This window comes from Elephantulus edwardii, unplaced genomic scaffold (assembly GCF_000299155.1).
Source record: "Elephantulus edwardii isolate Elephantulus edwardi_28Jun2011 unplaced genomic scaffold, EleEdw1.0 scaffold00053, whole genome shotgun sequence".
NCBI classification, from domain to species: domain Eukaryota; kingdom Metazoa; phylum Chordata; class Mammalia; order Macroscelidea; family Macroscelididae; genus Elephantulus; species Elephantulus edwardii.
Window position 1 is genome coordinate 16,422,184 of NW_006399803.1, and position 27,053 is coordinate 16,449,236.

Consider the following 27,053-nt stretch of genomic DNA (forward strand, 5'->3'; position numbering starts at 1 on the left):
AGTGGTATGGCCATAGACAGATGCACCAATCTGAATTGCTTGTACGCTGCTTGTGAAAAACTTGAAATCTCATATAAAAAGAGTACACCACATCAGTGTGGCTTGTGATAAAAATTTAACTTATTCATTCAATGGAGAGAAAGCCAAGAGACTGTAAAAACTTTGTTGTTATTTTTGTTGTAGTTGATTGTGATTGAGTCGAGCATGACTCATGAACAAAAGGCCTGAAGCCTGTCTATAACTATCACCATTTTTCAAAGTTCACCGAATTTCCAGAGGCATGCTGTTTAGGAAGTAGGTGCCACTGCTGCTTCCAAGATTCTCATATTAGCACAATGTCTCCTTTTCTTTCTTCTTCAAAATCTTATTGGACCAATGTTTCTTGAACGATGTTCTTCAAAACAATTTCTGGTCTCTTTCTTGCATATCTGGGTCAGAACTTTCTAGTTCTTATTCAAAGAGACTCCTGGACCTCTTTTATAAATCATCCCTGTTACAATACGAACTGGAAATGAACGCAGACCAGGTTCAGCTTCTCTTCAGAGTCAACTTCTAAACTTGCCTGAAAACAAGCAGTGATCTCTTCTTCCCTGCTGACAGAGTATCTGCTTCTGCCTGCCGACCAAACCAACTATCCCTCTACCCAAGTACCTCCAACATAGACAAAGTATGTACTGGAAAATTTAGAGATTAAGGAGATCTTGGGACTTAGCCTTTTTAAATGTCACAGGCTTTGTCTGTCACCCCTCTTTGTTTTTTTTTTATTGTTGTTTGTTTGTTTTTATGATCATCAGAGAGTTGGACAGTGAATAGGGATGATAGAAAGATAATTGATGCCTTTGAGCTGTGGTGCTGGAGAAGAGTGTTGAATATACCATCGACTGCTAGGAGAACAAATAGGTTTGTTCTGGAGAGGGTAAAGCCAAGCTAATCCTTGGAGTGAAGGTTTCTGAAGCTTCTTCTGATATAACTTCGGGCATGTTGCAAGGAGGGACCAGTCCTTGGAGAGGAACATCATATTTGGGAGAGTGGAGGGACAGCGCAGGAGAAGAAGACCCTGGAAGAGGTGAATCGATTCAGTGATTAGGGTAGTGGGAGTAGGTGTGTTCATGACATTGAAGTTGGCACAGCATAGAGCAGGGTTTAGGGCTCTTGTACATAGGGCCCCTATGAGTCACAAGTAACTGGACAGCACATAACAATAACATTCCCAGTATATTTTCACTTACTCAATTGGCACTTATTACTGGTTTAAGGGTAGCCAAAGGATAAAACTAAATGGTTTAGTCACACACAAAACATTTTAAGTCTTTTTAAGGAGTAACTTAGTGAGACCTCATTCTATCACCTCCCAGGGAAATTGAATGAGCATCCCTGTTCCAAACATGGAAAAGAAGTAAGATCACCTTAAGACTGCTCCAAAAGAAAGTGTGTAAATCTGACTTATACTAGAAAGAATTTATTTTTAAAATTATGATTCTTTGATGAAAATAACCTTGGCAAAGGAAAACTCATTGGTATTGAAGTGGAACCAACTCATAGCTGGCTCTCCATTGGGTCCCCATGGAGACTGTTCCTCTTTCTCCTCCAGAGCCACAGGAGGAACCATCAGAAAGATACAACCTTTCGGGCAGCAGCGTAATCCTCAACAAGCCGCCAGGCCCCCTCAACTGTTCAGAGTCGTTCTCTTACCTTGGTTAGAGCTCAGCAGTGGCCTATATATTCTCTTGGGCCTCTTTAGCTGATACTTTTGATATCTACCAGGAGGTTGACAATTTTCTAAAGGTATTCTTTTCTTCTATGAGCATTTCAAAATGACAACTTTTAACTGCTCATGTCTGACTTCCTCTTCAGAGAGCTGATGTTACCTACTGACCAGGTCAAGGGAAGCTATATGCTGGGAGGGTCACTAGTGGAGGGCTTCTAATTCTAGATGTGTAAAGATTTCCAGCTCTGGGACTCATCTTAGGCTCCTATATGAGAAACTGCATTTTTAACTGTTCCCCAGGTACCTAAGTCATAGTAAAGTTGGAAAAAAATCACTGGTCTAAAAAAAAAAATTAAATCAGATCTCTAAACAAACTTCAAAGTATCATTACTAACGACCCTTAAATCTCAGAGACAGGTCTGGGAGTGTTCTCAACACTATTCATATTCTGCTAATTGAAATATCTACCATATCAGTATTCTGGGTTACTCATCAAACATGTTAAATAAGCAAGTCAAATTCATCCATGTGTTTGTGTGCTTGTTATCTGCCAGTTGAATAGGAAGAGAAGAACCACGGGAAAATTGATTCTTCTGGTTTGACCAGAGCAGATCAAAATGTTCTCTTTGAACTGAGTTAGTATTAGTATCTGTACCCTTGGTTTCCAACACACCTTGAAGTCATGGGAAATAGTTGCTTCTCCTGTAGTTGGCAAAGATGCTTGCTGATGCATTTTAGTTGGAGGAGGGCAGGTGCTTTACTAGATAATAGTCACGTGAAGTTTTTGTCTGGAAATTCAAATTCCGCTCTGAAGATATTCTGCATTTGCATTCACATACATGTAAAAATATGTGAACGTGGGTCCTCGAAGTTTCTGTGTTCTGGTTTCAGTTTTCTCTCTTGTAAAGATCAGAACTGGAAGCTTTAACTCTAATATGTATTTTAGCTCTATGTTTCACATAATAAATTTGTCATGGTTTTCATTGTGGTTTCCTTAGCATTCTTAAAGTAGTACAGAGTAAGATGGTCCTACAAGCCATTTCCAGAATTGCCACTCAAAGCAATTGCACATTGAATCAGGAAATCTCTTTGCAGGTGAAGATTGTCATGTGTCTGCTTCAGGAGTTGATGACTTCAACATGATGAGATTGAGAAATCTTTGTTCACTCATACCAATCCATGAAGGAAAAGGAGAAGAGTTATGATGTGATATGAATTAAGATACTGTGGGAGCATATGCATTGCTGCCTTTTCAGTATCAGGAGTGATGCGAAGAGGCTGTCAAAAGAGACTGTTTAAAAAGTATGACCTCCAACCCTATCTCTGTAATAGTGGACACCTTACCTAATCTGCCTATGATTCCAGTTTGTCATGTAAAATGGTTGTAATAAAACCTAATTTACAGACACACTAAGGGTGGTGGCAAGTTAGTTCTATAATCGTTTATTAAAATGTTTTCTATTTTATATCTTCATTAGTAGTGGTAGTATCACCTTGCAAGAGCCCTGGTGGTGTAGTGTGCAACATGTCAGGCTGCTGACCAAAAGATGAGTGGCTCAAATCCAGCAGCTTCTCCGTGGGAGAAAGACTGCCAGTCTCTGCTCATACAGATGTATTGCTCTGGAACCCTAATGGAGCGTTGCTATGAGTCAGAACTAACTCAGAGCCACTTGGTTTGGTTTGGGTGCAGTTTTATCATTATTTTTATTTCAAAGTTCAGTTGCTGTGTCCAGTTTTGTGTAAATCAAGAAGAGAGAGAGTTAGACAATGACTAGGGATGGTAGAAGAAGAATTTATGCCTTTGAGCTGTGGTGCTGGCAGAGAGTATCGAATATACATACCGTAGACTGCCAGAACAACCAGGTCCATCCTAGAGAAGGTGAAACCGGGCTGCTCCTGGGAGAAAAGGATTCTGAAACTTCATATGACCTACTTTGGACATGCTGCAAGGAGGGAACAGTCCTTGGAGAGGGACATCATTCCTGGGAGGGTACAGGAACAGCGCAAGAGAGGAAGATCCTCAATTAGATGGATTGATTCAGTGACTGGGATAATGCAATAGATATGTCTGAGACAGTAAGACTGGTACAGGACAGAGCAGGGTTTAGGGCTGTTGTACATAGAGTCACTATGAATCACAAGCAACTTGACAGAACATAACAGCAGCAATATTATAAGCTGCCACTAAGTCAGTGCCTCATACAGTGTGTACCTGGCTATGACCGCCAGCTCTGTGATCAGTTACATGCTGAACCGTTTTGATCTACAGGGTTTTTGTTGACTGATTGTTGGAAGTGGAGCTCCAGGTATTTTCTTCTGAGTCTGTCTTAGAAACCTGTTCAATGTCATAACAATGTGCAGGCCTACCCTGGCTGATGGTGGGTGGTGGTAGCATATAACATATGTAAGCTTCCAATCAAACACAGGTCTCCAACATGAAAGGCAAGAATTCTGCCTTGGGTCTGCCACTACCTCATGTGGACGTTCTGTTTGTTTTGTGCCATTGAGTGGAATCCATAGCAACCCTGTAGGACTGGATAGAGCTGTCTCATTGTTGTTATGTCCTCTCATGTTGGAAATGACTCATAGCTAAGTCTCTAGAGGGTTTTCAGAGACAGTTAATTGCATGGGAAGAGATTGTTCATCTTTCTCCCATGGAGCAGCTGGATTCGAACTGTGTTCCTTCTATTTGGCAATACCTTTTACTACTAGACCTCTAGAGTTTCGGTGTTACTGCTGTTATGTACTGTCAGGTCAATCAAAACTAAGAATGACCTATGAACCACAACTCTGAACCCTCTCATATCCTGAGCCAACCTCACCATTGCTGACACACCTGACATAGTCACTGTGTCAATCCAACTCACCCAGGGTCTTCTTCTCCTGTACTAACCCCTCTACCCTTCCGAGAAAGCTATCCTTCTCCAAGGACTGGTCCCTTCTGGCACCATGTCCAAAGTAAGTGAAATGTAGTTTCAAAATCCTTGCCGCCAGGAAGTAACCTGGTTTCACCGTCTCAAGGACAGAAAAATTGCCAAATCTTCATCCCCATAGACTGGATGTTGTTATAGTTGTTGTTGATTGCCTTCGAGTCAAGCACAACTCATAGTGACCCTATGCACAAAAGGCCTAAAGCCCCTCTACAACCATCGACATTTATCAAAGTTCATAGAGTTTCCAGAGGCATGCTGTTTAGGAAGTGGATGCCACTACTGCTTTCAAATTGAGTGGATAGTGGGTTTGAATCTTTTACTTACTTATTAGCAGCTAAGAGTTTAACTACCGTGCCACTATGTCTGTCTGTTTTTGTTGTGTTCCATTGAGCAGGATCTAACCCATAGCTGACCCTCTGGTGGGTTTTCAGAGGCAATTAATCGCATAGGAGGAAATTGCCTATTCTTCTCCCTTGGAGCAATGGGTGGCTTTGAACCGCATGCCTTCAGGATTGAAACACAGCTTCTTGCCACTCACCCCACCAGAGCTCCTTGCTAGTGCATTAAAAAATACTCATCAACATTCTGACTCAGGAAGTACCTCAAGCCTCTGATGGCAGTAGGTTCCTGTATGTTGACAGAGGCTGATAATCTTGGCCATGTTCCTCTTTGTTAATGATGCCATCTATACTTCTTTATGCCACCCTCCTCCACCTTCCTACTCTCCTTATGTGGAACAAATCCTGTCTCAGAGTTTACTCTGAGGATCATGTATAATCCTAAATGTGAAAATGCTTTCTAATCCCAAAAACACAAGCTATAATTTCTTCTGGTCTAAGTAATGTCCCCTGCAGGAGTGGCATCCACTTCCTAAACAACATGCCTCCGGAAACTCTATCAACCTTGATAAATGTCAGTAGTTGTAGAGGGGCTTCAGGCCTTTGTTCTGAGGGTCGCTGTGAGTTGTGCTCAACTCAAAGGCAATCAACAACAAGTGTAATGTCCCCTGAAACTAACAAGTCAGTCTTTCTCTGCTTCTTCTTTTGCCTTTCTGCTTATCTCTCTCCTCTCCTCCTCTCCCCTTCTCTCTCCTCTCCACTCTCTCTTCTCCTCTCCCATCTCTCTCTCACTCTTCTTCTTTCTTGCATGTGCATTCTCTCTCTCTCTCTCACCTTCTCACACCCACACACACACACACACACTCAGAGTGCTTAGCAGAAACACAAAATATACGGCAGATGAGAGGCTCGTGCTGAGGCTATTATGGAGGAGGAATTATTACCTTCTGAGTAATTGACACCTGATGGTGGCACATAGTGGCATGGGCAAGTGGATGAACAGTGTGCTTTAGCTCCTCACCCCACCGCTTACCTTAATAGGAAGAAACATTTATATGTAATAATAGCAATCCAGGAGCAAGGAGACTGGTACTTAGTAAAATGTTTCTGTATTTCTTCTATAAGAACGCAAATCATCCTAAGAGGTGTTAGAGATTCTTAAGGGCAGAAGGGCCAGGAACTTCCTGGAAGAAGGCTATCTGATTGGGTGACTGGTGGGGTGGTACTCCTTGATTGGGGTCATCTGAGTGCTTTGAGGGGCTCCCAAGGACATGCCCTGTGTGCAGTCAGTCATCTCATGCTCACTGCACAGGGAGCTGTGGGTACTCAGCCTTCTTACATGCACAAGTCTGTGTTCTTCCTCTTCACTTTCTCCCAAGAGGGCATATGAGAGAATCAGATCCTCACACCACCTTTCCCTGCAGCAAAGGATGATAAGCTAGACAGAAGGGCTGCCTGATTATGCTACTGTTTTGGAAACAACAAAACAAAATATAAAGCCTTTAACAAAACATCACCAACATAACATCACCAATGATGTAGTTCTTATATTCTAAAATGCTGATGCATGAATATACGTCAAGAAGTGGGTTAAAAGGATCGGTGGTAAAGAACTGCAGGTCCTTGAGGAGAAGGAAATTCTCTCTCTCGCTCACTTCATTCAGGTGGCGTGCTGAAACTGCATTTGATTCGAACCTCAGCAATCTAGCCTCTGCTGTTCTACAATCTAGGGCATGAATGCATTAGCACTTGGACTTGGGCTTGAATTGCAAATTTGATTTTTGTTGTTCATATTAAGAAATCTATGCCAGATGCTTGGAAAACATTAGGGTTTTGTCGGCTAGGGAATGGAAATGTTACCATTCCACCTATTTGAATTTTGAAGGCTAGAAGCATTCTATTTTAGTTGAAATGGTGATTATTTGTATTGCTGAACTTTAGAAGTAATAATAGCCAAGATTTATCAGGAGTTTGCTGGGTATATGCATGAGACTAAGTGTTTTCTATACTTGCGTTACTTAAAAATATTAGCCCATTTTATGAAGCTTTGTGGTTAATGTTATTAGGGCCATCATATTAGGAAAGGTAAAATAAGTAGTCAGAATTCATTCATTCAACCAGTATTTATTGTGTGACTACGAACTACTGGGAACCCTGTGTTTGTGTAACTTCTAATGACAAATACCTTAGTTTCTTAGAGCTGCTATCATAGAAATACCACAAGTGAATGGCTTTAAAGGACAAAAATTTATTTTCTGAAAGTTTATGAAGCTGAAAAATATAAACTTCAAATGTTAATTTAGGGGATGTCTGTCTTTGTCATTTTCAGCTTCTGTTATGTCATTTCTCCTTGGTCAGCCTCACATGTTTTTCTGTTTATAAACATATGCCACCTATCTCTGTACCTATTCTGTTTCTTTTATATCTCAAAAGTGATTAGGTTTAAGATACATTTTACAATGGTATGAACTCATTAGCATAACAAAGAAAATTCTATTCCCCAATGGGATTATGTCCATAGGTGTAGATGTTAGAATTGAAATATCTACGTTTTTTAGGGGAGTAGGAGGATAGCACATCTTTCCATAACAATGAATAACAGCGCCAGCATTCATTAGGTACCAGACACCATACACATGCAGTAACACGTAGGTGGGGGATGTTAGGTGTGAGCCCAGGCCTTCTCACTCCAGAGTTTGCACTCTTGTTTCTCTTGCTGTCCTGTACTGTCTTCAGCAGTTCAGGAGCATCTAGCAAGTGCCAGCAATGCCAAGTTTAGTGTTGTGATTGAAATATAAGATTTAGGAGCAGGAGTTAGACTAGACTTTTACTCAAGAATTCCTTCTCTGTTTTCCATATATGAAATTTGGTATGTATAAGAAAGCACCCAGCAATAAAGTGGTGCATCTTGGAACATACTGCCTCACGCCCAAATTGGTTTTATTATGCATGAGGCTTCTCTGGAGTCTTGGCAGTTCTACATGTGAGTGCTGAGATAATGGGAGTCAGAGAGAATCCTGTTTTACTGCTAGTTCTATAAAATACAGTATCTTTTCCTGAGATAGGAGAGTGTCCAGGTGGAAGGTCTACAGAGCCAGGCTGTGCTTAGCTTTCATCCCACCTGCATCGTTCAACTAACTGCTTCAACTGTGAATGGTTACTAAAATCCTTTCTAACCCAATCAAGCTTTCCCTTTGTCCCTTAGCAAACATTTCCTCATGCCTACTTGTTAAAAAAACTCTATGCATGGACATTTTTTTTGCCATTGTTTTTTCCCTTTTTGTTTTGTGTGAAAATTTACAAATTGGTTTTCCATTTAACCATTCGCACACATTTTGTTTGTGACTGCATTCTCCTCACCTCCCTATGACCATGGCTTCTATTAATCCTTGTATTTTACTCCTTTCTGAAATCTGAGCTTTATCCAGGCAAACATTTCTCTTTTAATCTTACGTGATTTATTAGTCAAAGAAATGGATGTTTCCCTGCTGTTACTGCTCACTTCCTAGGCCTCTCGATTTGGGCTAGGAGCAGTTGTCCAAATAGTGCTGTGAAATATTGCCTGGTTTAAAATCAGAAAGGTGTGCATCAAGGTGAAATCCTTTCCACATACCTATAATAATCAAGACAGCTTGACGCCACTTGGCCTTGGTATTCCACAAGTCTGTGGTCCTTGCACTCACACTCACCCACTCATTGCCCCCAAGTAGAATCCAATTCATAGAGACCCTGTGTCGAGACTGTAAATAACAGCAAGAGGGGATCGCACATCCTTCTCTCGAGTGATCACTGGGGGTGGGTTAGGATGATTAGAGATCTACAGCAACTTTCTGTGGGTGATACCACTAGAGCTCGAAGCAGTGCACTCCCTAGGACTGACCATCCATGCTCTCGGGGTACTTAGTTAAGAAGCTTACCTAACTTTGCCCCCTGTTGGCTCTGCTAGATACACTGATATATTTACAACATATACTAACATGAATGTATAAATGCAATCTGCCAAATCCATGTGTGGTCACGTGTGTGATCGATCCCTTTCCCCTGCCCCTATCCATGCATCTTGCTTGTCTGTTTGTATATGCCCTAGTCAGTGAGTGCTTATTATTGTAGATAGTGCAATATTATGAATACAATAGTGTTTGCCTTTGTGGACTGTTATTTCTTGTGTACCTCACTGTAACTACCCTTTGTTTTGTGATACTGTGTTGATCATCTTATTATTGCCTTTCTTTTATCCATCTTGATGTGTCTATTACATACTTAATGATTTTTTTTCCCCTGCCGTCTCCCTTTCCTCCATCTCTGGTAACCATCAAAAAATGTTACTTTCTGTATACAACTTTTTCTTCAACTTATAATAGTGGATTTACTCCACATTTGTGTCTTTGTAACTTGCTTATATTATTCAACATAATATCTTTGCAAGTTCATCCATATTAGGTGATATTTCTCAAATTCTTCAATATTTTTTTAGTGTTGCATAACATTCCATTGTGTGTATGCGTCATTGTTTCTTTATCCATTGGATAGTTGGGCTGTTTTCATCTTTTTACTATTGTAAATAGTGCTGCAATAAACATGAGTGTGCATCTATCTGTTCGTGTTACAGTTATTATTTTATATATATATATATCTCACACCCATGTTTATTGAGGCTTTGTTCACAATAGCAAAGATTTGGAAACAACCCAAGTGCCCATCAATAAACAAATGGATAGAGAACCTCTGGTATATTCACACAATGGAATATTATACTGCATTGAATAACAAAAAACTCATGAAATATTATACAAAATGGGTGGCCCTGGAGCACATTATGCTGAGTGAAATAATCTCAGTCACAAAAGGACAAATATTGCATAGGGCCACTGTTTTAAGTCAGGATTGACATCACGGTTGAGGGAAGACTGAGAAAGGAGATAAATAATCATGTATACTGCATTGAAACAGATGAGGGAGAGAACTGTTTAAAAGAGATATATAAGTGAGTATTATTGTCATAACAGGAGTCCAGAATGAAGGCTGCATGGTATAGTGGACTTGAGGGAAGGGATTGTATAACAATGAAAGAATTTTTCTTTTACTTTTCAAAGAGAAGAGCGAACTGGGGGGAAGGGGTGGGCCGGGAAAAAAGTGCAACAATGAATGAACGGAAATCCAAAGTCTCTGTAAACTTTCATTAATACTAATAAAAAAGGGGGGGAGGGGAAAAAAGAGTTGTTATACATCCCTTCCATGTCCTCTTCATGCCCTCCCCATCCTTTGTAGTTTTCTGTTTTATTAAAACTGTTGTTGTGATTAGATGAGATCTCATTGTTGGTTTTATGTGCATCTCTTTAATAATTAGTAGGGCGCCCAGGATGCATTGTCTATAGAGAGTTGTACCGTCAACCCAAAGATAGCACCTGTCTGGTGGTCAGATCCATCTGTGTGTCTTTTGGAGAAAGAGGAGCAGTCTCCTTCCATCCATGTGATCTACTGCTTTGGAAACCTGAAAGAGGGTCAGCTATGAGTCAGTTCCCACTGCGTAGTCATAACGAATAGCTAATAATCTTGAACATTTCTTACTGTGTTTGTAGGCCATTTGAATGTCTTCTTTGAGGAAGTCTCTTTTCATGTCCTCTTCCATTTTATGATTGAGTTATTTGTCATCTTTTTTTGGTTGCAGTGTTGAAGTATTTTTTTTTTATTTTTACATTAGTCCCTTGTCAGATATGCCATTACCAAATACTTCTAGATTGTCTGTTCTCTCTTTGCTCTTTTAAAGAAGAGTTTTAGTGCACAAAGAATTTAATTTTTAGAAGATTTCTGTCACTTACTTGATCTTCAGCTGTTTGTGCTTTTTTTTTTTTTTATATTTGATAGTCTATTTGTACTATAGATTGAAACTGCTGAATTTGCCCCTTTTCCCCCTTTACTAGTCTTTAGGCTTTACATTTAGATCTACACTGACACTTTGGCGGAAAGGAAGGATGTAGATGGATGAATTGAGATTATAGTTATAGAACCCTAGGCTAGTAAGGACTTTCTGAACTGGACTTCTTATACACATTCCATTAAATCCATATAACACTTTTAGACCGTGAAATCCAATCATCCTCATTTGCTGAAAACACAGAGTGCCAAAGTCAGATATTCCTTTGTTTGTTGGAAGACAGGGAATGCCAAAGATAGGGATTCTTCTGATCAGTAGAGCTATCTCTTGCTCTGATTTAACCGCATCTCTTTCAGCGCCTATGAAGTAAACGATACATTTATTTATTCACTTTGCAGGTATTTAATGACTAATTTAGTGACTAATGCAAGTATTTCATTGCTATGAACCACTATGTGTGCCATGAGCACTAAGTGTGGTCCTTCAAAACAGTATGCAAAGCAGCCATCGCCCCTAACTTCTTGGTGTTTGCTAAACAAACATTTAAGCAATTGTCCTAAAAATAATATTAAAAACAAATTGGGACATATTGTTGTTATTGTTGTTGTGAGGCCACGTTGGGTGTGATCCGTAGCAACCCTATGAACAACAGATCTGAACCCGGTCCTATACTGTGCCATCCTGACACTTCCTGACACATTAGAGGCTATTGTGGCAGTCACTGTGTCAATCCACCTGGTTGAGAATCTTCCTCTCCTTTGCCCACCCTCTGCCTTTATGAGCATTATGTCCCTCTCCAAGGAATAGCCCCTTCTAGCAACTTGCCTGAAGTATATGAGGCAAAGCTTTATTATCCTTGCCTCCAAAGAGCACTCTGGCTGTACTTTCTCCATATTTCTTTGTTCTTTTGGCCCTCCATGGCATGTTCAGTACTCTTCTCCAACACCACAGCTCAAAGGCATCAATTCTTCTGTCATCCTTCTTCATTGTCCAGCTCTTAGTTGCATAGTAAATGATCAGAAAGACCATGGCCTGAAACAGATGCATCTTAGTCCTCAAACTGACAGTAGAATATACAGGTTTTTTGAAAATGCATATTCTGGGATTGCCAACCCAGTAGTATAAGTGGGTCAAGAATAGTGCCATCCACCATTGTTATAAAATAGGACAGACATGGCAGGGTTGGGGAGAGAATGGGAAAAGAATGGATAGATAATGAACACGGCATTAGATCAGATGAGGAGAAGAACAGTACATGTATGACAACAATCGGGAACAAGGGGTGCACTGCAGGGAGGGCTCAGAGAAGTGGGGTGGGGAGGAGAGAGGAGAAGAAAATGTGTAAGAATGGAAGAAAATGGAAACATTTTTCGTTTGTTTAAAAACAAACAAACAAACAAGAATAGTGCTATCCAGAAAGGAGATACACATAAGAGGAAACTTCCTCGAGGAAGTGAAATCTAAACTCTGACCTGAAAGATGAGTAGTGGTTCACCAGGGAAGCGAGAGAGGGAGGGGCGAAGCGCATGTTCCAAGATAAGGATACAACATGTACAAAGCCTTGGGAAGCAGAAGGAGGGTGGACACGTTTAAGGAACAGAGTTGCAAGAGAGTTCCTAGAACATGAAATTGGCAGTGGGAAGAAGTTACCGAGAAGCACTTAAGGAGGCCAAGAAGATGAGCAGGAACCAGGTGAAGTAGGCTCGGACTGAACTTTCATCTAAGGCCATGGGATTCCGTACAGGATTATAAACAGGAAGGGCAGTCTATTTTTATAAAAAAGTCATGGTATAGAGAATAGTTGCTAAAGAGCAAAACAGTAAGGTACAAGTGTCAATGGTTGGGTGGATGGAAGCAAGTCCAGGAGACTAGTTAGCAGACCACTGCAAGAGTTCAGCACAAGATAATGATAGTCTGGTCTAGGCAAGTGGCGGGAGGGTGGAGATGAGTGCGTGGGGGTGTGTAAATGATATTTTGGAGGCAATCCATAGGACTTGGAGATTGGTAATGGAAAATTGTTTAAAACAAAATGCTCAGATTTCTGACTTGAATAAATGAAGAATAACTGAGATAGGGAACATCGGTGCAGATCAAGTAGCGAGGGAATAAGTTCAGCATTGAAACAGGAAGTTTTTCAGATATTCGTGATTACCCAGAGAAGAACATTGGCGTGAGTAAAGACAGCAGAAGATACTGGGTTTGCTACATGTTTGGGGCTAAGCAACCTAGAAAAGGTTCAAAAGCAATTGCAAACAATGAATTTGTCTAGTTTAGCAAGTGGAGTGGGTACCCTATCATGGAGGACACACAAAGAGGAGTATGTAAAACACTATAAAAAGACCAGATAGAGAAAAGTGGAGGAAATCTCAGAGCTGTCATACTTCGAAGCCAAGTGCTTTTGGAATTGTGTGGTGCTGTATCCAAAGGTGCTTGGAGATCAAGTAAGCAAAACTGTTTGGGGTGACGTTAAATATTATGATAATCTTCATTTCTGTGCTACTCACTAGATTTGTTAAATTTTGCATTTTTAAAATTTTCTAACTGTGAAATTATGTTCTTTAAGATATTATTGACGTAATTTCTTGATATTCTCATTTAGTATGTGTGAAAACTTTGAGATAAGTTTAATACCGCTCTTGCCTATGATACTGCTGATCTGAGTTGAATAACTAGCATTCATTTTGCTAGGAAAACAATGGATAATTCTCCAGGAGTGGATTATTGTCTTTGTCTGTTTTCCTTTTGTTTCCTGTTCTCCAAGTTTTAGTGTGTCTTCTGTCTCTAAGCCCTAGAAGATTCACCATTAGATAGAACCTGATTTTGAAAGTAGAAACATAATTTCTGTGTGTTCCAACACAATTAGAAAAGTAAACTAGTTCATAGCAATACTTATCAGGCTGCTTAATGAGTAGAATATGAGTTAGAGACTTAGTTATCGTCTTTCTTTGTTTTTCGTTTTACAGCTACAAGAGACTGTGAAAAGGAAGTTGGAAGGGGCCCGCTCGCCGCTCAACGGAGACCAGCAGAATGGTGCCTGTGATGGGAGTTTTTCTCCGACTAGTAAGCGGATTCGAAAGGATGTTCCTGCTGGGATGGACACTCTCAACAGTTTGCCCAACAACATGCCACTGCCTTCAGCTTCTCCTCTTCACCAGCTTGACCTGAAGCCTTCTCTGCCCTTGCAGAATAGTGGGGCTCACACTCCTGGGCTTCTAGAAGACCTGGGTAAGAATGGGAGACTCCCAGAGATTAAACTTCCTGTCAATGGCTGCAGTGACTTGGAAGACAGCTTCACCATCTTGCAGAGCAAGGACCTTAAACAAGAACCTCTGGATGACCCTACTTGCATAGACACATCAGAAACATCTCTCTCGAATCAGAACAAGCTGTTCTCAGACATTAACCTGAATGATCAGGAGTGGCAAGAATTAATAGATGAATTGGCTAACACAGTTCCAGAAGATGACATACAGGACCTGTTCAATGAAGATTTTGAGGAGAAGAAGGAGCCCGAATTCTCCCGGCCAGCGACTGAGACCCCTCTCTCCCAGGAGAGTGCGAGTGTGAAGAGTGACCCCTCTCACTCTCCCTTTGCACACGTCTCCTTGGGATCCCCTCAGGCGAGGCCTTCTTCTTCTGGTCCTCCCTTTTCCACAGTCTCCACGGCCGCTAGTTTACCATCTGTTGCCAGCACTCCTGCAGCTCCAAACCCCACCAGCTCACCAGCAAACTGTGCTGTCCAGTCCCCTCAAACTCCAAACCAAGCCCACACACCAGGCCAGGCTCCCCCGCGGCCGGGAAATGGCTATCTTCTTAATCCCACAGCAGTGACCGTGGCAGGGTCCGGGTCAGGCCCCATGGCCGTGCCCAGTGCTGACATGTCTCCAGCTGAGCAGCTCAAACAGATGGCTGCACAGCAACAGCAGAGGGCCAAGCTCATGCAGCAGCAGCAACAGCAGCAGAAGCAGCAACAACAGCAACAACAGCAGCAGCAGCATCAACAACAGCAACAGCAGCAACAGCAACAGCAGCCGCAACACCCAAATCAGACTGCAAGCTGGTCGCCCTTAGGGCCTCCGTCCAGTCCATATGGAGCCACCTTTCCTGCAGAAAAACCAAATAGCCCAATGATGTACCCCCAAGCCTTTAACAACCAAAACCCTATAGTGCCTTCAATGGCAAACAACCTGCAGAAGACAACAATGAATAACTACCTCCCTCAGAATCACATGAATATGATCAATCAGCAGCCAAATAACTTGGGTACAAACTCTTTAAACAAGCAGCACAATATTCTTACATATGGCAACACTAAGCCTCTGACCCATTTTAACGCGGACTTGAGTCAGAGAATGACACCACCAATGGCCAACCCCAACAAAAACCCCCTGATGCCCTATCTCCAGCAGCAGCAACAGCAACAACAACAACAGCAACAGCAGCAGCAGCAGCCGCCTCCGCCGCACCTCCAGGCTCCCAGGGCGCACCTGAGTGAGGAGCAGAAACGCATGCTTCTCATGAAGCAGAAGGGAGTGATGAACCAGCCCATGGCTTACGCTGCGCTTCCGCCCCATGGTCAGGTAAGTGCAAAGGGATGCACGCTTCACTTCGTGCTGTTCTGGTGGTGTGTTTCAGACTGCCGACCTGTGATGCATACGCTGCTTCAGTTGTGCCTTGACCTCCTCTGTTGCCATCAAATTGATTCTGCCTCATGGTGGCCATATGTTGTTGTTGTTGTTAGGTGCCATCAGGTCGAGTACAGCAACTCTAAATGAACAACAGACCTGAACCCTTTCCTATCCTGTGCCATCCTTATAATTTCTGACATATTTGAGCCCATTGTTGCAGTCACTGTGTCAGTCCATGTGGGTGATGCTCTTCTTTTTCATCTGTTCTCCACCTTTCCAAGCTTGATGTCCCTATCCAAAGACCGACGTCTAGCAACATGCCCATAGTGACTACATAGGACAGAGTAAAACAGCTCCACAGGATTTCCAAGACTGTAAACCTTTATGGAGGCAAACTTCCACACCTTCCCTGTGGGTTGACTGGTGGGTTCAAAGTGCTGGTCTTTTGGTTTGCAACTGAGTGCTCATCCACTGTCCCACTAGCGCCCCTGCTGCGGCTGTCCAGGGTGTGAGATGTGGGGTGGGACACGAAAACAGAAACTTCAGTCAGTCCACTGCTTGCTCAGGTTTCTGGGAGTAGACTGCTTCATCTTTGTCCACAGAGCAGCTGGTGGATTTAAACCACAAACCTTTCCTTAGCAGCCTGATATGTAGCATGTAACTTTTATCAGCGATGGAAGGGTTTTATTATCTGCAGAAATCCCCCATATACATCCTCATATAAATGCTCATTTTTTTTCTTCCTCATTTTTTTTAGAGTTAGAATGGGTTGGCAGTGATAGCCCATTCACCTATATTTGAATGCCTAGGGTTCAAACCGCTTTTATTCCAGCAGCAATTAAGACACCAAAAATCACATATACCATGGACTGCTAGGAGAACAAACAGGTCATCCTCAAGAGGGTCAAGTCAGCTTGCTCCTTGGAGGCCAGGATTCTGAGGCTTTGTCTGACATACTTTTGGCATGTTCAAAGAAGGGACCAGTCCTTGGAGAGGGACATCATGCTTGGAAGGATGGAGGGATGGACAAAGAGAATGAGATGCCCAATGAGATGGATTGATTCAGTGACTGGGGTAATGAGGGTGGGTACGTTGGAGGCAGTAAAATTGGCACAGGCTAGAGACAGTTTCAAGGCTGTTGTACATAGGGTCGCTATGAGTTGCAAGTGACTCGACAGAACGTATGAAGAAAAGAGGTTGCCACAGGTCACATGGCAAAACATAATGCCCTCCTCACATTCTGCCTCAACTGTGTACAACTCTAGACACAGATTGTGTGTAGTGGTGGTAAAATGAAGACATTCACAGGTAACTACAGCTGTTGTATGGGACCCTGAAAACTTCACCTGTTGTATTGAATTATGAAAAATTGGAACTGGCAGTGCTTGATGTTCAGATGTGGGAGTGCTTCCTGTTTTGAAAACTGGAATGGAAGATAACTTTGAAAGAAACTCAGCTGCCCAGTGTATAATCAGTTGTTACTGATGTAGAGCAGTGAGAAGCTGCTTCAGTCAACTTGGCAATGAAGTGAAACCCCCCCTTATTCAGCTTGAACTCAGGAAACTTAGAATACATGTAAGTGAATATATATCAGCTGTATTAAAGTAATATCTGCTCTTGCTCACTGGCTTTCTTCATGGCATCTTTCTTTAGCAGTGCCAGGCTTCAATGATAAATGGTACATTTCTACACTTATTAGTGTACATTGGCACAGTGATACATTTACGAGTGGCATCCAGTTGGGAGTGACTTGTCCATAAACTTTCTGCTTCTCTGACCCTGACTAGTATCAAACAAACAGTGCCCTTTAATTTAACCCATGATCTTCCTGAAGGAGAAAGAGAGTGGAGAAAATGCAATGTCAGAGTGACCTTTCCCCTACATGAATTCATTCTGGAGGAATCATTTGCCTGCCAATTTCTAGGCTGTGCTCAGTCCTCTTGGAAAGCAAATGTTGGCAGCATCTTTGGAAATTTTGCAGAAAGTCTACGCTAGAGGCTGTCATGCCCAAACAGGTTCTAACTGGTGACTGGATGTATGTCCACAGTTGGATGAGATGGAAGCACGGGGAAGCTATGTAGGCAGATTTTGCATCACTGGTGTTGGTTTTCATTTTCTGTCTCCTGGTGTGCCTCATCTCCTTTCCACCCCCTCAACCCCAAACGTGCACGCACAGCCCTGAGACTTGATGAAGGCTCATAGCTAGACAGGGTCCTGGCCTGCAGAGACAGATCTGGGCTCCCTGGCTTGATTCATGTCCTTCAGCACCTTCCAACCCTAAAATCTTGCTGTGGTTTCTTGTCTGTACTTGAAGACTAGCTCTAAGGAAATTCTCTCTGGATAAATAAAAATACAGCCTGCTTTATATATCTACAAACATCAGTACATTGTAGAAAAAACACCACATATCTTTGTAATGTAAATTTTGGTTTTGGTAATGGTTTAATTTTAAAATATGCCACTGGGAAATGCAACATCCTATATACTTCCAAATTAAATTCAGAAGCAGGCAAAAATATAGGCAATATATAGGACTGCTGGTGATAGGCCGGGAACTCTCATGTCCGAGTGAAAAGAAGCAGTGCTGCAACCCTGAAGGCACATGGTTCTAATCCACCAACTGCTCCATGGGAGAAAGATGGATTATCTCCTCTTGTGAGATTCACTGCCTCTGGAAACCCACCAGAGCATCAGCTATGCATCAGAACCGATTTGTCTGTACACAATAACAACAACAACAGCAGTTATAGTCCAGATTGTAAGTAGGCTTAGGAGATCTCAAGCTGTAGAATGGACTGTTGTTAATACTAATTGTGCTCCCATAGTCACGGCTTTCATTCCAATGATAATAAAGGATTTCTTTGCAATCAGGCCAAAATTGATTAATTCTTTCTCTGAGGCTCGGCAGATACGTAACTACAATAACATGCACTCACACCCCTAAATATCTTTTGAAATTTGCTAAGCCTTGCTGGAACTTGATGTTTAAGGTACTCATTTCAGAGCCTTGTGTTTGACTTACCTTAAGGATAAGTGACTGAAGCCTTTAGCTGGAGAGGCCATGTTTGAAAGGGCTCAGCCAGGTGAAGAAGCAGAAGTGATAGCTCCCTGACTTTAAACTGTCTGTCCCACAAGGTGCTTTCAGTGTGGACCACATCTTCCTTTGTGAATGAGGCCTTGTTGGGATAATAAATTCTTAATCTCATGAAGAACTATCACCAAAAGCACATTTTCATGAAATACTAACTTGTCAGGTTTGAAACTAGCTTCAGAATACATCCATAAACTTATGGATATCTTTCTGCAAATATACCATTTTATTTCTTTAATGCTTTTATCGGATTTTAGAGCAGTATTTAGTACTTTAGTACTTAGTTCTCAGAATACTTAATTACACTATATGCAGGTACAGTGCACAACTACTAGAACAAAATTACCAGAGAGATATATAATATGATTATAGATGTTGCTGTTTAAAACCTGTGTGCTGTTGTTGCAAATGGAAATTCACTTTATTCTTTGTTGGCCACAAGGTCTATGGTCAACACTTAGTTTTAATGAATAACTTAAGCACAGAAGCCAGTAGTAAAGGAACATGTTGTCAGGGATTTTTTGCTTGGAGTGACCTCATGTGAGAGAGTGGAACCAGGGAGCTCTAGTGACCTAGTGTTAACATGCTGTGCTGCCAACCTAAAGGCATGTGTTCTAATCCACCAGCTGCTTGGCAGGAGAAAGCTAGGCACTCTCCTCCGGTGTGATCAACTGCCTCTGAAATCCAGCAGGAGGGTCAGCTATGGGTCCATTCTGACTGGACTGCACACAACATCAACAGTGACCTCATGTGTCAGAGTAGAACCATAGGGTTCTCTAGGGTGACAGTCTTTCAATTTTGTTGTTGTGTTTTAGAAAATGAATCACCACTGACTTATGCCCACTATTACCCCATCTTTTCAGTTTCCCACTGGACCTTTCCTAATTCCTTCACTCACTCCCTCTGCCCACCAAGCTCTGCAACCCCATAATTTCCCCACCTCCCACCCTCAACCCTGCTGAACCTTCCCTTTCCCCACTTTATACACATTGTACTAGTTATCCCTCTGTTTTTATGATAATGGTCTTATGTAGCGTTTGTCTTTATGAGATGACGTTAATTCACTCCATATAGTGCTCTCCAGCCTCGCCCACGTTATTTGTATAGTGTTTTTCGAAATCATCGTTGCTCCTAAGTGCTGCATGGTACTCCATTGTGTGAATGTACCACAATTGCTCAATCTTTTAGGGTTTGGTTTGTTTGTTTGTTTGTTTGTTTGTTTGTTTGTTTTAGTTGTTTGACCTCGAATCTCATCCGACTGGCACAGGACAAGATTTCCCCTCCTTCTCCAGAGGAGCATCTGGTGGATTCGAACAGCATAATTTAAGACTGCAGTGCATCATCTTTCCACAAGGCCACCAGAGCTCTATAATCTTTTAGTTTGTTGATGGACATTTGAACTGTTTCCATTTTCTTGCTATTGTGAATCATGCTGCCTTTGAACATTGGAGTACAAATCTGTTTGTTTCTCAGTTCTATTTTTCTTGGGATATATTCCCAGCAGTGAAATAGCTGGCCATATGGAATTTTTGTGTTCAGCTTTTGAGGAAATGCCAATTGCCTTCCATAGTAGTTGTACCATTTTACAGTCCCACCAACAATGTATGAAAATTATAATATCTCCACATACTCTCGGACATTTATTATTTGCTGTCCTGATAACTTTGTTATTACTACTGGGGTGTTTGCTTAATGTTGAGATGCAATCCATAGTGAAGGCTGTATTCTTTAATCTTCTGCAACAAGGGCTTCAAGTCCTCTTCACTTTCAGCAAGAAGGATTATGTCATTTGCATAACACAAGTTATTAGTGAGTCTTCCTACAATCTTGGTGCCACATTCCTCTTCATAGAGTCCAGCTTTTCTAGTGGACAGATAGAAAAGGTATGGGGAGAAAATACAACCTTGACACCCTCTATACTTAATTTTAAACCAGATGTATTCCCTTATGTCAATTGTTATCCCATTAATTCCTGGGGCCTTGTTTTTTGTCAATTTTTTCAGAGAAGCTTGAATTTCTTCCTTCATCATCACCACATGCTCTTGCTCATACCTTGTTTCATGAAATTCTTCTGTGTCAGCCAATTCTTTTTGGTAGAGTGATTCTGTATACTCCTTCCGTCTTCTTTTAGTGCTTCCTGGATCGTTTAATATTCTGCCCAAAGCATCCTTAAATATTGAAACTCAAGGCTTGAATTTGTTCTTCAGTTCCTTCAGCTTAACAGCTGTTGAGCGAGTTCAGCTCTTTTGATTTTTTACTCCAGCTTTTTGTACATTTCATTATAATACTTTGCTTTGTCTTCCTCTGCTTCCCTTTGAAATCATCCCTAGTCATTGTCCAGTTTTCTGATGCATAGCATGTTAAGACCCTGGCGTAGATCAGGTGTACTTTAGACTCCAGACTGACGTCGTTATTCTTCAGTACTCTGGAGATGTCCCTGACAACAGACTAAGTTGCATTAATAATAATGGGTGCATTAACTAATTAATTGGTGCATTAATAATGATAAGTAATTAATAATGGGTTCAACTCCTTAATTTCCTGATTTCTTCCCTTTGCTTTGGCTTCTCAGCACTCTAGTGCAATAGTCAGAGTCTCGTCTGACATTCATCTTCATCTTTTCTTCCTCTTCTCTCTTTGTAATGGCCTTTTGCATTCTTCCTGGATAATGTCCTTGATATCCTCCCATAGCTCATCTGGTCTTCGCTTATTAGGGTTCAAGGGCTCAAATCTATTCCTGAGATAGTTTTAAAATTCAAGAGTGATAGACTCAAGGTCAAATTTTGGTCAAATTGTGGATTTGATTTAATTTTCTTTAACATCAGCTTGAACTTGCGTATGAGTAGTTGGTGGTCTATTCCACAGTCAGTACTTGGCCTAGTTTTCACAGCTGATATTGAGCATCTCCAATGATTCTTTCCATAGATGCAATCTGTCTGATGTCTATGTGTACCATCAGCTGAAATCCATGTGTATAATCTGCATTTATCCTTCTTATAAAAAATAGTTACAATGAATAAGTCATTGATTGTACAAAATTCTATCATTTTGTATCCAGCCTCATTTCTGTCACCAAGTTTATGTTTTCTGACTACTAATCCTTCTTCATGGTCCTCAGTTTTTGCATTCCTGTCACCCATTATTATTAGTGCATCTTAGTCTGCTGTTAGGGACATGTCCAGAGTACTGAAGAATAATGATGTCAGTTTGGAGACCAAGGCGTACCTGATCCATGCCATGGTCTTAACATGCTATGCGTTAGAAAGCTGAACAATGGCTCGGGATGACAGAAGGAGAATGGATGTCTTTGAGTTGTGGTGCTGGAGAGGAGTATTGAATATGTCATGGACCGCTAGGGGAACAACAGGTTCATCCTGCAGAGGGTGAAATCAAGCTGCTCCTAGGAGTCAAGAATTCTGAAGTTTCATCTGACATACTTTGGGCATGTTGCAAGGCGGGATCAGTCCTTGGAGAGGGACATCATGCTTGGGAGTGTGGAGGGACAGCTCAAGAGAGGAAGACCCTTGATGAGATGGGTTGACTCAGTGACTGGGTAGTAGGGGTAGGTGTGTCAGAGACAACAAATTTGGCTCAGAATAGAGCAGGGTGCAGAGTTGTTGTGCATAGGGTCACTGTGAGTCGCAGGCAATTCAATGGCAATTAACAACAACGAGTGTTTCTTTGCTTTGTTCTCACAACAGCCTCCGGCTCTAGGTATAGGTTTTACATGAGCATAATCAAGTGCTCTGGGATTCCCATTCTTCTCTCAATGTAAGCCATAACTTGTTATGATCCACATAGTATAATGCCTTTGCATAGTCAATAAAGTGTAAATAGACATTCTTCTGATATTCTTTACTTTCAGCCAGGATCCATCTAACATCAGCAATGATATCTCTGATAGGACAGTCTCTTCTAAATCCCACTTGAACTCTGGAAATTCCCTATCTATATACTGTTCTAGCTTTTGGAAAGATTTTCAACAGTATTTTGCTTCCATGTGATGTTAATGATATTGTTCAATAGTTTCTACATTCTGTTGGAATTATTCTTAATGGGAATAAATATGGACCTCTTCCAGTCCATTGGCCAGCAGCTGTCTTCCAAATTTCCTGGCATAGACAGGTGAGTGCATCCACGGCTGCATTAGTTAATTGAAACAAGTCACTTGGTTTCCCATCGATTTCTGGAGCCTTATTTTTTTGCAATGCCATCAGTGCAGCTTCACCGTCCTTCTTCATTACTGTTGGCTGCTGCTCATATTATACTTCCTGAAATTTTTCAGTGTCAGTCAGTTCTTTTTGGTACAGTGACTCTGTGTCTTCCGTCTTCTTTTGATTCTTCTTCTTTTCTTTCATTCAGTCTATTGCCCAAAGCATCTTTCAATATTGTGACTCAAGGCTTAAATAAATGTGTTTTTCAGTTCTCTTAGTTTGAGAAATGCAGAGTGAGTTTTTCCCTTTTTATTCTCCAATTCCAGCTCTCTGCACATTCCATTATAATACTTTGCTTTGTTTTCCTGAGCTCCCCTTTAAAATCTTCTGTGCAACTCTTACTTTTAAATGTTTTCCCTTTGTTTTGGCTTCTTGGTGCTTTAGTGCAATTTTTAGATTCTCTTCTGACATCCATTTCTTTTTTTTTCTTTCTTCTCTGTCTTTGTAATGACCATTTGCTCTCTTCATGGATGATATCCTTGATGTCATCCCACCGCTCATCTTGTCTCCAATGATTGGTGTTCAATGCTTCAAACCTATTTTTAAGATGATTTTGAAGTTCAGGTGGGACAGATTCAAGATCATGTTTTGGTCCTCGTGAACATGTTTTAATTTTCTTTGGCCTCAATTTGGATTTGCACATTAGTAATTGTTGGTCCATATTAACTTAACCTTTGGAAGATCCCATTCATCAATGTTATCCTCTCCTGGTGATGCACTTCCCGCTATATTTGCCAGCCTCTTTATACCATATGCTAGGCATTCTAAGTTTGATCCTAATGTCTCTTGTGATCTCTATGGCTTTGGGCTTTACCCCTAGGCCTCTGATTTCCCTTGATTTGAATTTTTTGTATGATGTGAAATGTGGATCCTGCTTCAGCTTTCTGCAGATAGAAGTCCAGTTTTGCCAGCACCCTTTGTTAAAGAGGATCTCATTTCCCCATTTTTTTCCTTGTTGAATACCAGTTCAGTATAGGTAGATGGGTTAATTTTGGGGTTCTTGATTCTGTTGCATTGGTCTGTGTATATGTCATTGTACCAGAACCATACTGTTTGTGTTATTATAGCTGGTAGTAGGTTTTGAGATCAGAAAATGCTATGCCTTCTATTTCATTTTTTTGTTTTTCAGAAGTAATTTGCTTATTGATGATCTCTTTCCTTTCCAAATAAACTTTAGGCTATATAATCATTACAAGCAACTGAATGGATTCAAACCACCACCTTTTTGGTTAGCAAACTATCACTTAAATGTTTGAACCACTGTGACTCTTCATAAGAGCACTGTTGGGTTTGTGTATTGTTGAGTGTTGTTAAGTCAGTTCCAGCACTTAGCAATCCTTTATGACTAAGTAATCCCCATTGGGTTTCCTAAGCTGTAATCATCATGGGTGCAGTTACTAGCTACTAGGTAAGTTCAGATAACCAACCTTTCATTACAAGTTGAACATTTAACCATTTCAAGATCATTCTTTTATATGGATGTTTACTTACTCTGGACATTTACAGAATATGCTCTTTCTCTTGGAAATGAATAGAAATGCACTTCATTCCTGGATATTTCAAAAATAAAGAACCCAAAATGAGACAGATTTTATATTTTCTTTAGTACTTTCCACTTCTCAGAATTTATTTACTCTTCCATATAATCATAGACTTGAACAAAGAGTTATGTCTAAAATTAGGTGCATTGTATTATACAATGGAAAATCTGAGGCACAATTAAGTATTTGGTAAAATAATATATGTGTAAATCATTACATAAAGAAATAATTCATCACATAAGAAATATTTAACATGAATTTAAAAGGCAGATAATAAAATAGTTGGTAAATTTTAATTTAATTTTTACATTTTAATACACATGGAAAGTGTTGACTAACCCAAATGCTGGGAATGGTCATTCTAGGTGGTAAAATTACTAGTGATAATGGTTTTATTCTGATAATATACTAGGTTTTTCTCAATTTTCTGCTGTACAATTTTATGGGTTCTATAATCAAGAAAAAATAGTTTCGTTAAAATGATAACAATGGAAATATCAGTAAGTATTCCATCATTAGTTAAGTGCTTTCTTTTCTTTTTTAAAAAAAAAATTATTTCTGTGATAAAAGAACCTGAATAGAGTTGGGTTATGGCCATCTATCACCTTCCCTAATCTTTAGTTGCTCTTAAGCAAGGACTCTTTCTCTCCCACACACGTGTCATATCACATGCATGCACACGAATGCTCACATACTCTCTCTCTCTGTGTCTCACACACACATGCAAAGAGAGAGAGAGAGATGCACCTAATTTTTACTTAGTGCATGCCAGTGTGTCTTAAACATAAGGAGATTTTTTTAAAAAATCATTTGGTAGTGCTTATAAAAGTTGAGGCAAAAAAACCCACAAAACATTTATGGTTTATTATCACTGCCAGTAGCATTAGCACAGATAACACCGAACCGCTTTTGAACTCAAATGGAAAACTTGGAAAGGCAAATCTGAAAAGAATGCTTTGACCTGAGGTGGTTGTCTCAAACCAGTGGAACAGCACTGGGATTACTGGGACTGCAAGCTCAGCCTCACTTATAACAAACAAGAAACAGTGGAGCAACTATGAAAAAAAAAATAAACAAAAGGCAAATTGACTGCTGATCAGGATACCCGGAGCCCAAGGAAAATTCCTCTGTGGAACAGTGCAGATGGGTAATTTCAAAAGTTACTAGTTACAGTCATAGGACTAGATGAGTCACAGAGTGCTCTGCCAGTTGATATTTTATGGGTCTGTTTTCTTTGTCTGGTCTTGTTTGTTGAATGATTATATACATACTCATATTATGCACAGTGTTTTCTTCTTTCAATGTTATTTTTCCAAAATTTGTCAGGGATATTATGATACTCTTTTTAGCCATAAAACCGCAACAGAAAGAACTAGGCTCCCATATCCACAGCCATCAAGAAAATCCCCTTGAAAATACATGTTCTTTAGCATTAAAAACTCAGAGATCTTTTATTTGTAGCCCTGAAATATATGCTATTTCTTTTATCCTATTAATAAATGTACAGAGTTCAGAAACCTATGCATGTTGCTACAAGGCTTACAATGAGAAACAGTAGCCCCACGCTTGAAGTCCTTCATTCTTGGTTTCTTTTTCCCAAAGGCGAACCACTTTAATTTATTAAGGCCTCTTCTCTTATTTATCTCCATAAACTGCTGTTTCTCAATTTTTCAATTATGCAATTCTATATCTGAGGACTTAGCTCAATTACCTCACCTCCTCACACACACACGGAACACCTCCTGCTGCCCTGCAGTCTCTTCTAGTTCACTTCCCCAGGCTCTTGGTCCCTACATAGATCACACACGATGGTCTTAAAAGTATCCCTGTTTCATGACTATTAACTAGTCCTCACACTTTAGTCATGCAGAATACAATATTTTTTTTTACCTAGCATAACTTTTCATTTTTCTTAGAATTGCTAATTGCTTTATTTATTTATTGTTGCTTTTGCAGTAGTTATCAAATGGTCTCTAAACTTTACTGACACAAAACACTCAGTGTAATCAAACATATATCAGATGATGTAGTTTTATCTTTTTTTCCTTTTCTCTTCTTTCTTCTCTGCTTCCCTCCCTCTCTTCCTTCCATGTTTTTCCTGTTGCTTTTACTCCAATCTGCTTCTCTTCCAAGGTTTCCTTCATCTGCTGCTTCATGGAAGTGAGGGGCCTGTGCTTGTCTCCAGTCCTGGTGTTTGCTTCATCTCCTTTCTGTGTTTCATTATCTTTTTCTCCATCCTCCTTCTTCTTTGTTGGTTTATTTGCTCACATTTATAGAGAACATCCTCATAGCTTCCTAACAAAGGGCACATGGAGATTGTTTTCTGGAAACTATTTTTGAGCTTGCCCTTTCATCACGTTTTATTGATAGTTGGCCAGATGTAAAATTACAGTTTAGAAAACATATTCAATTGGATTTTAAAGACATTTTGTCACAGGCCTCTGACTTTTATGGTGTTGAGATCTCCAGTGCCATTTTAGTCCCCCTCCCCATGTGTGTATGTAGCCTGTGTTTTCCCTCTGAGAACTTTCCAAAGCTTCTCTTTATCTAAAATATCATGATAATATGCTTTAGTAAGGCTCAGTGCTATGGAAATTTTATTGTTGCTGTTTTCTTTAAATCAGAAATGTGTATCCTTAAGATTTGGGTTATATTCTTACATTATTCTTTGACTATTTCTCCTTTAATTTTTAATTTTTTTTCCAGAACTTGTTTATTATGTATT

The 27,053-nt window shown here is 40.5% G+C and overlaps 1 protein-coding gene across 1 annotated transcript in view; it reads left to right on the forward strand.

The window, feature by feature from the left end:
- MAML3 (mastermind-like 3 (Drosophila)) overlaps positions 1-27,053 on the forward strand; it is a 615,975-nt gene that overhangs the window by 342,499 nt on the left and 246,423 nt on the right. The window contains exon 2 of the mRNA XM_006887025.1: positions 13,818-15,434. Within this exon, the coding sequence (XP_006887087.1) occupies positions 13,818-15,434 (1,617 nt within the window). The remainder of the gene's footprint in view (positions 1-13,817; positions 15,435-27,053) is intronic.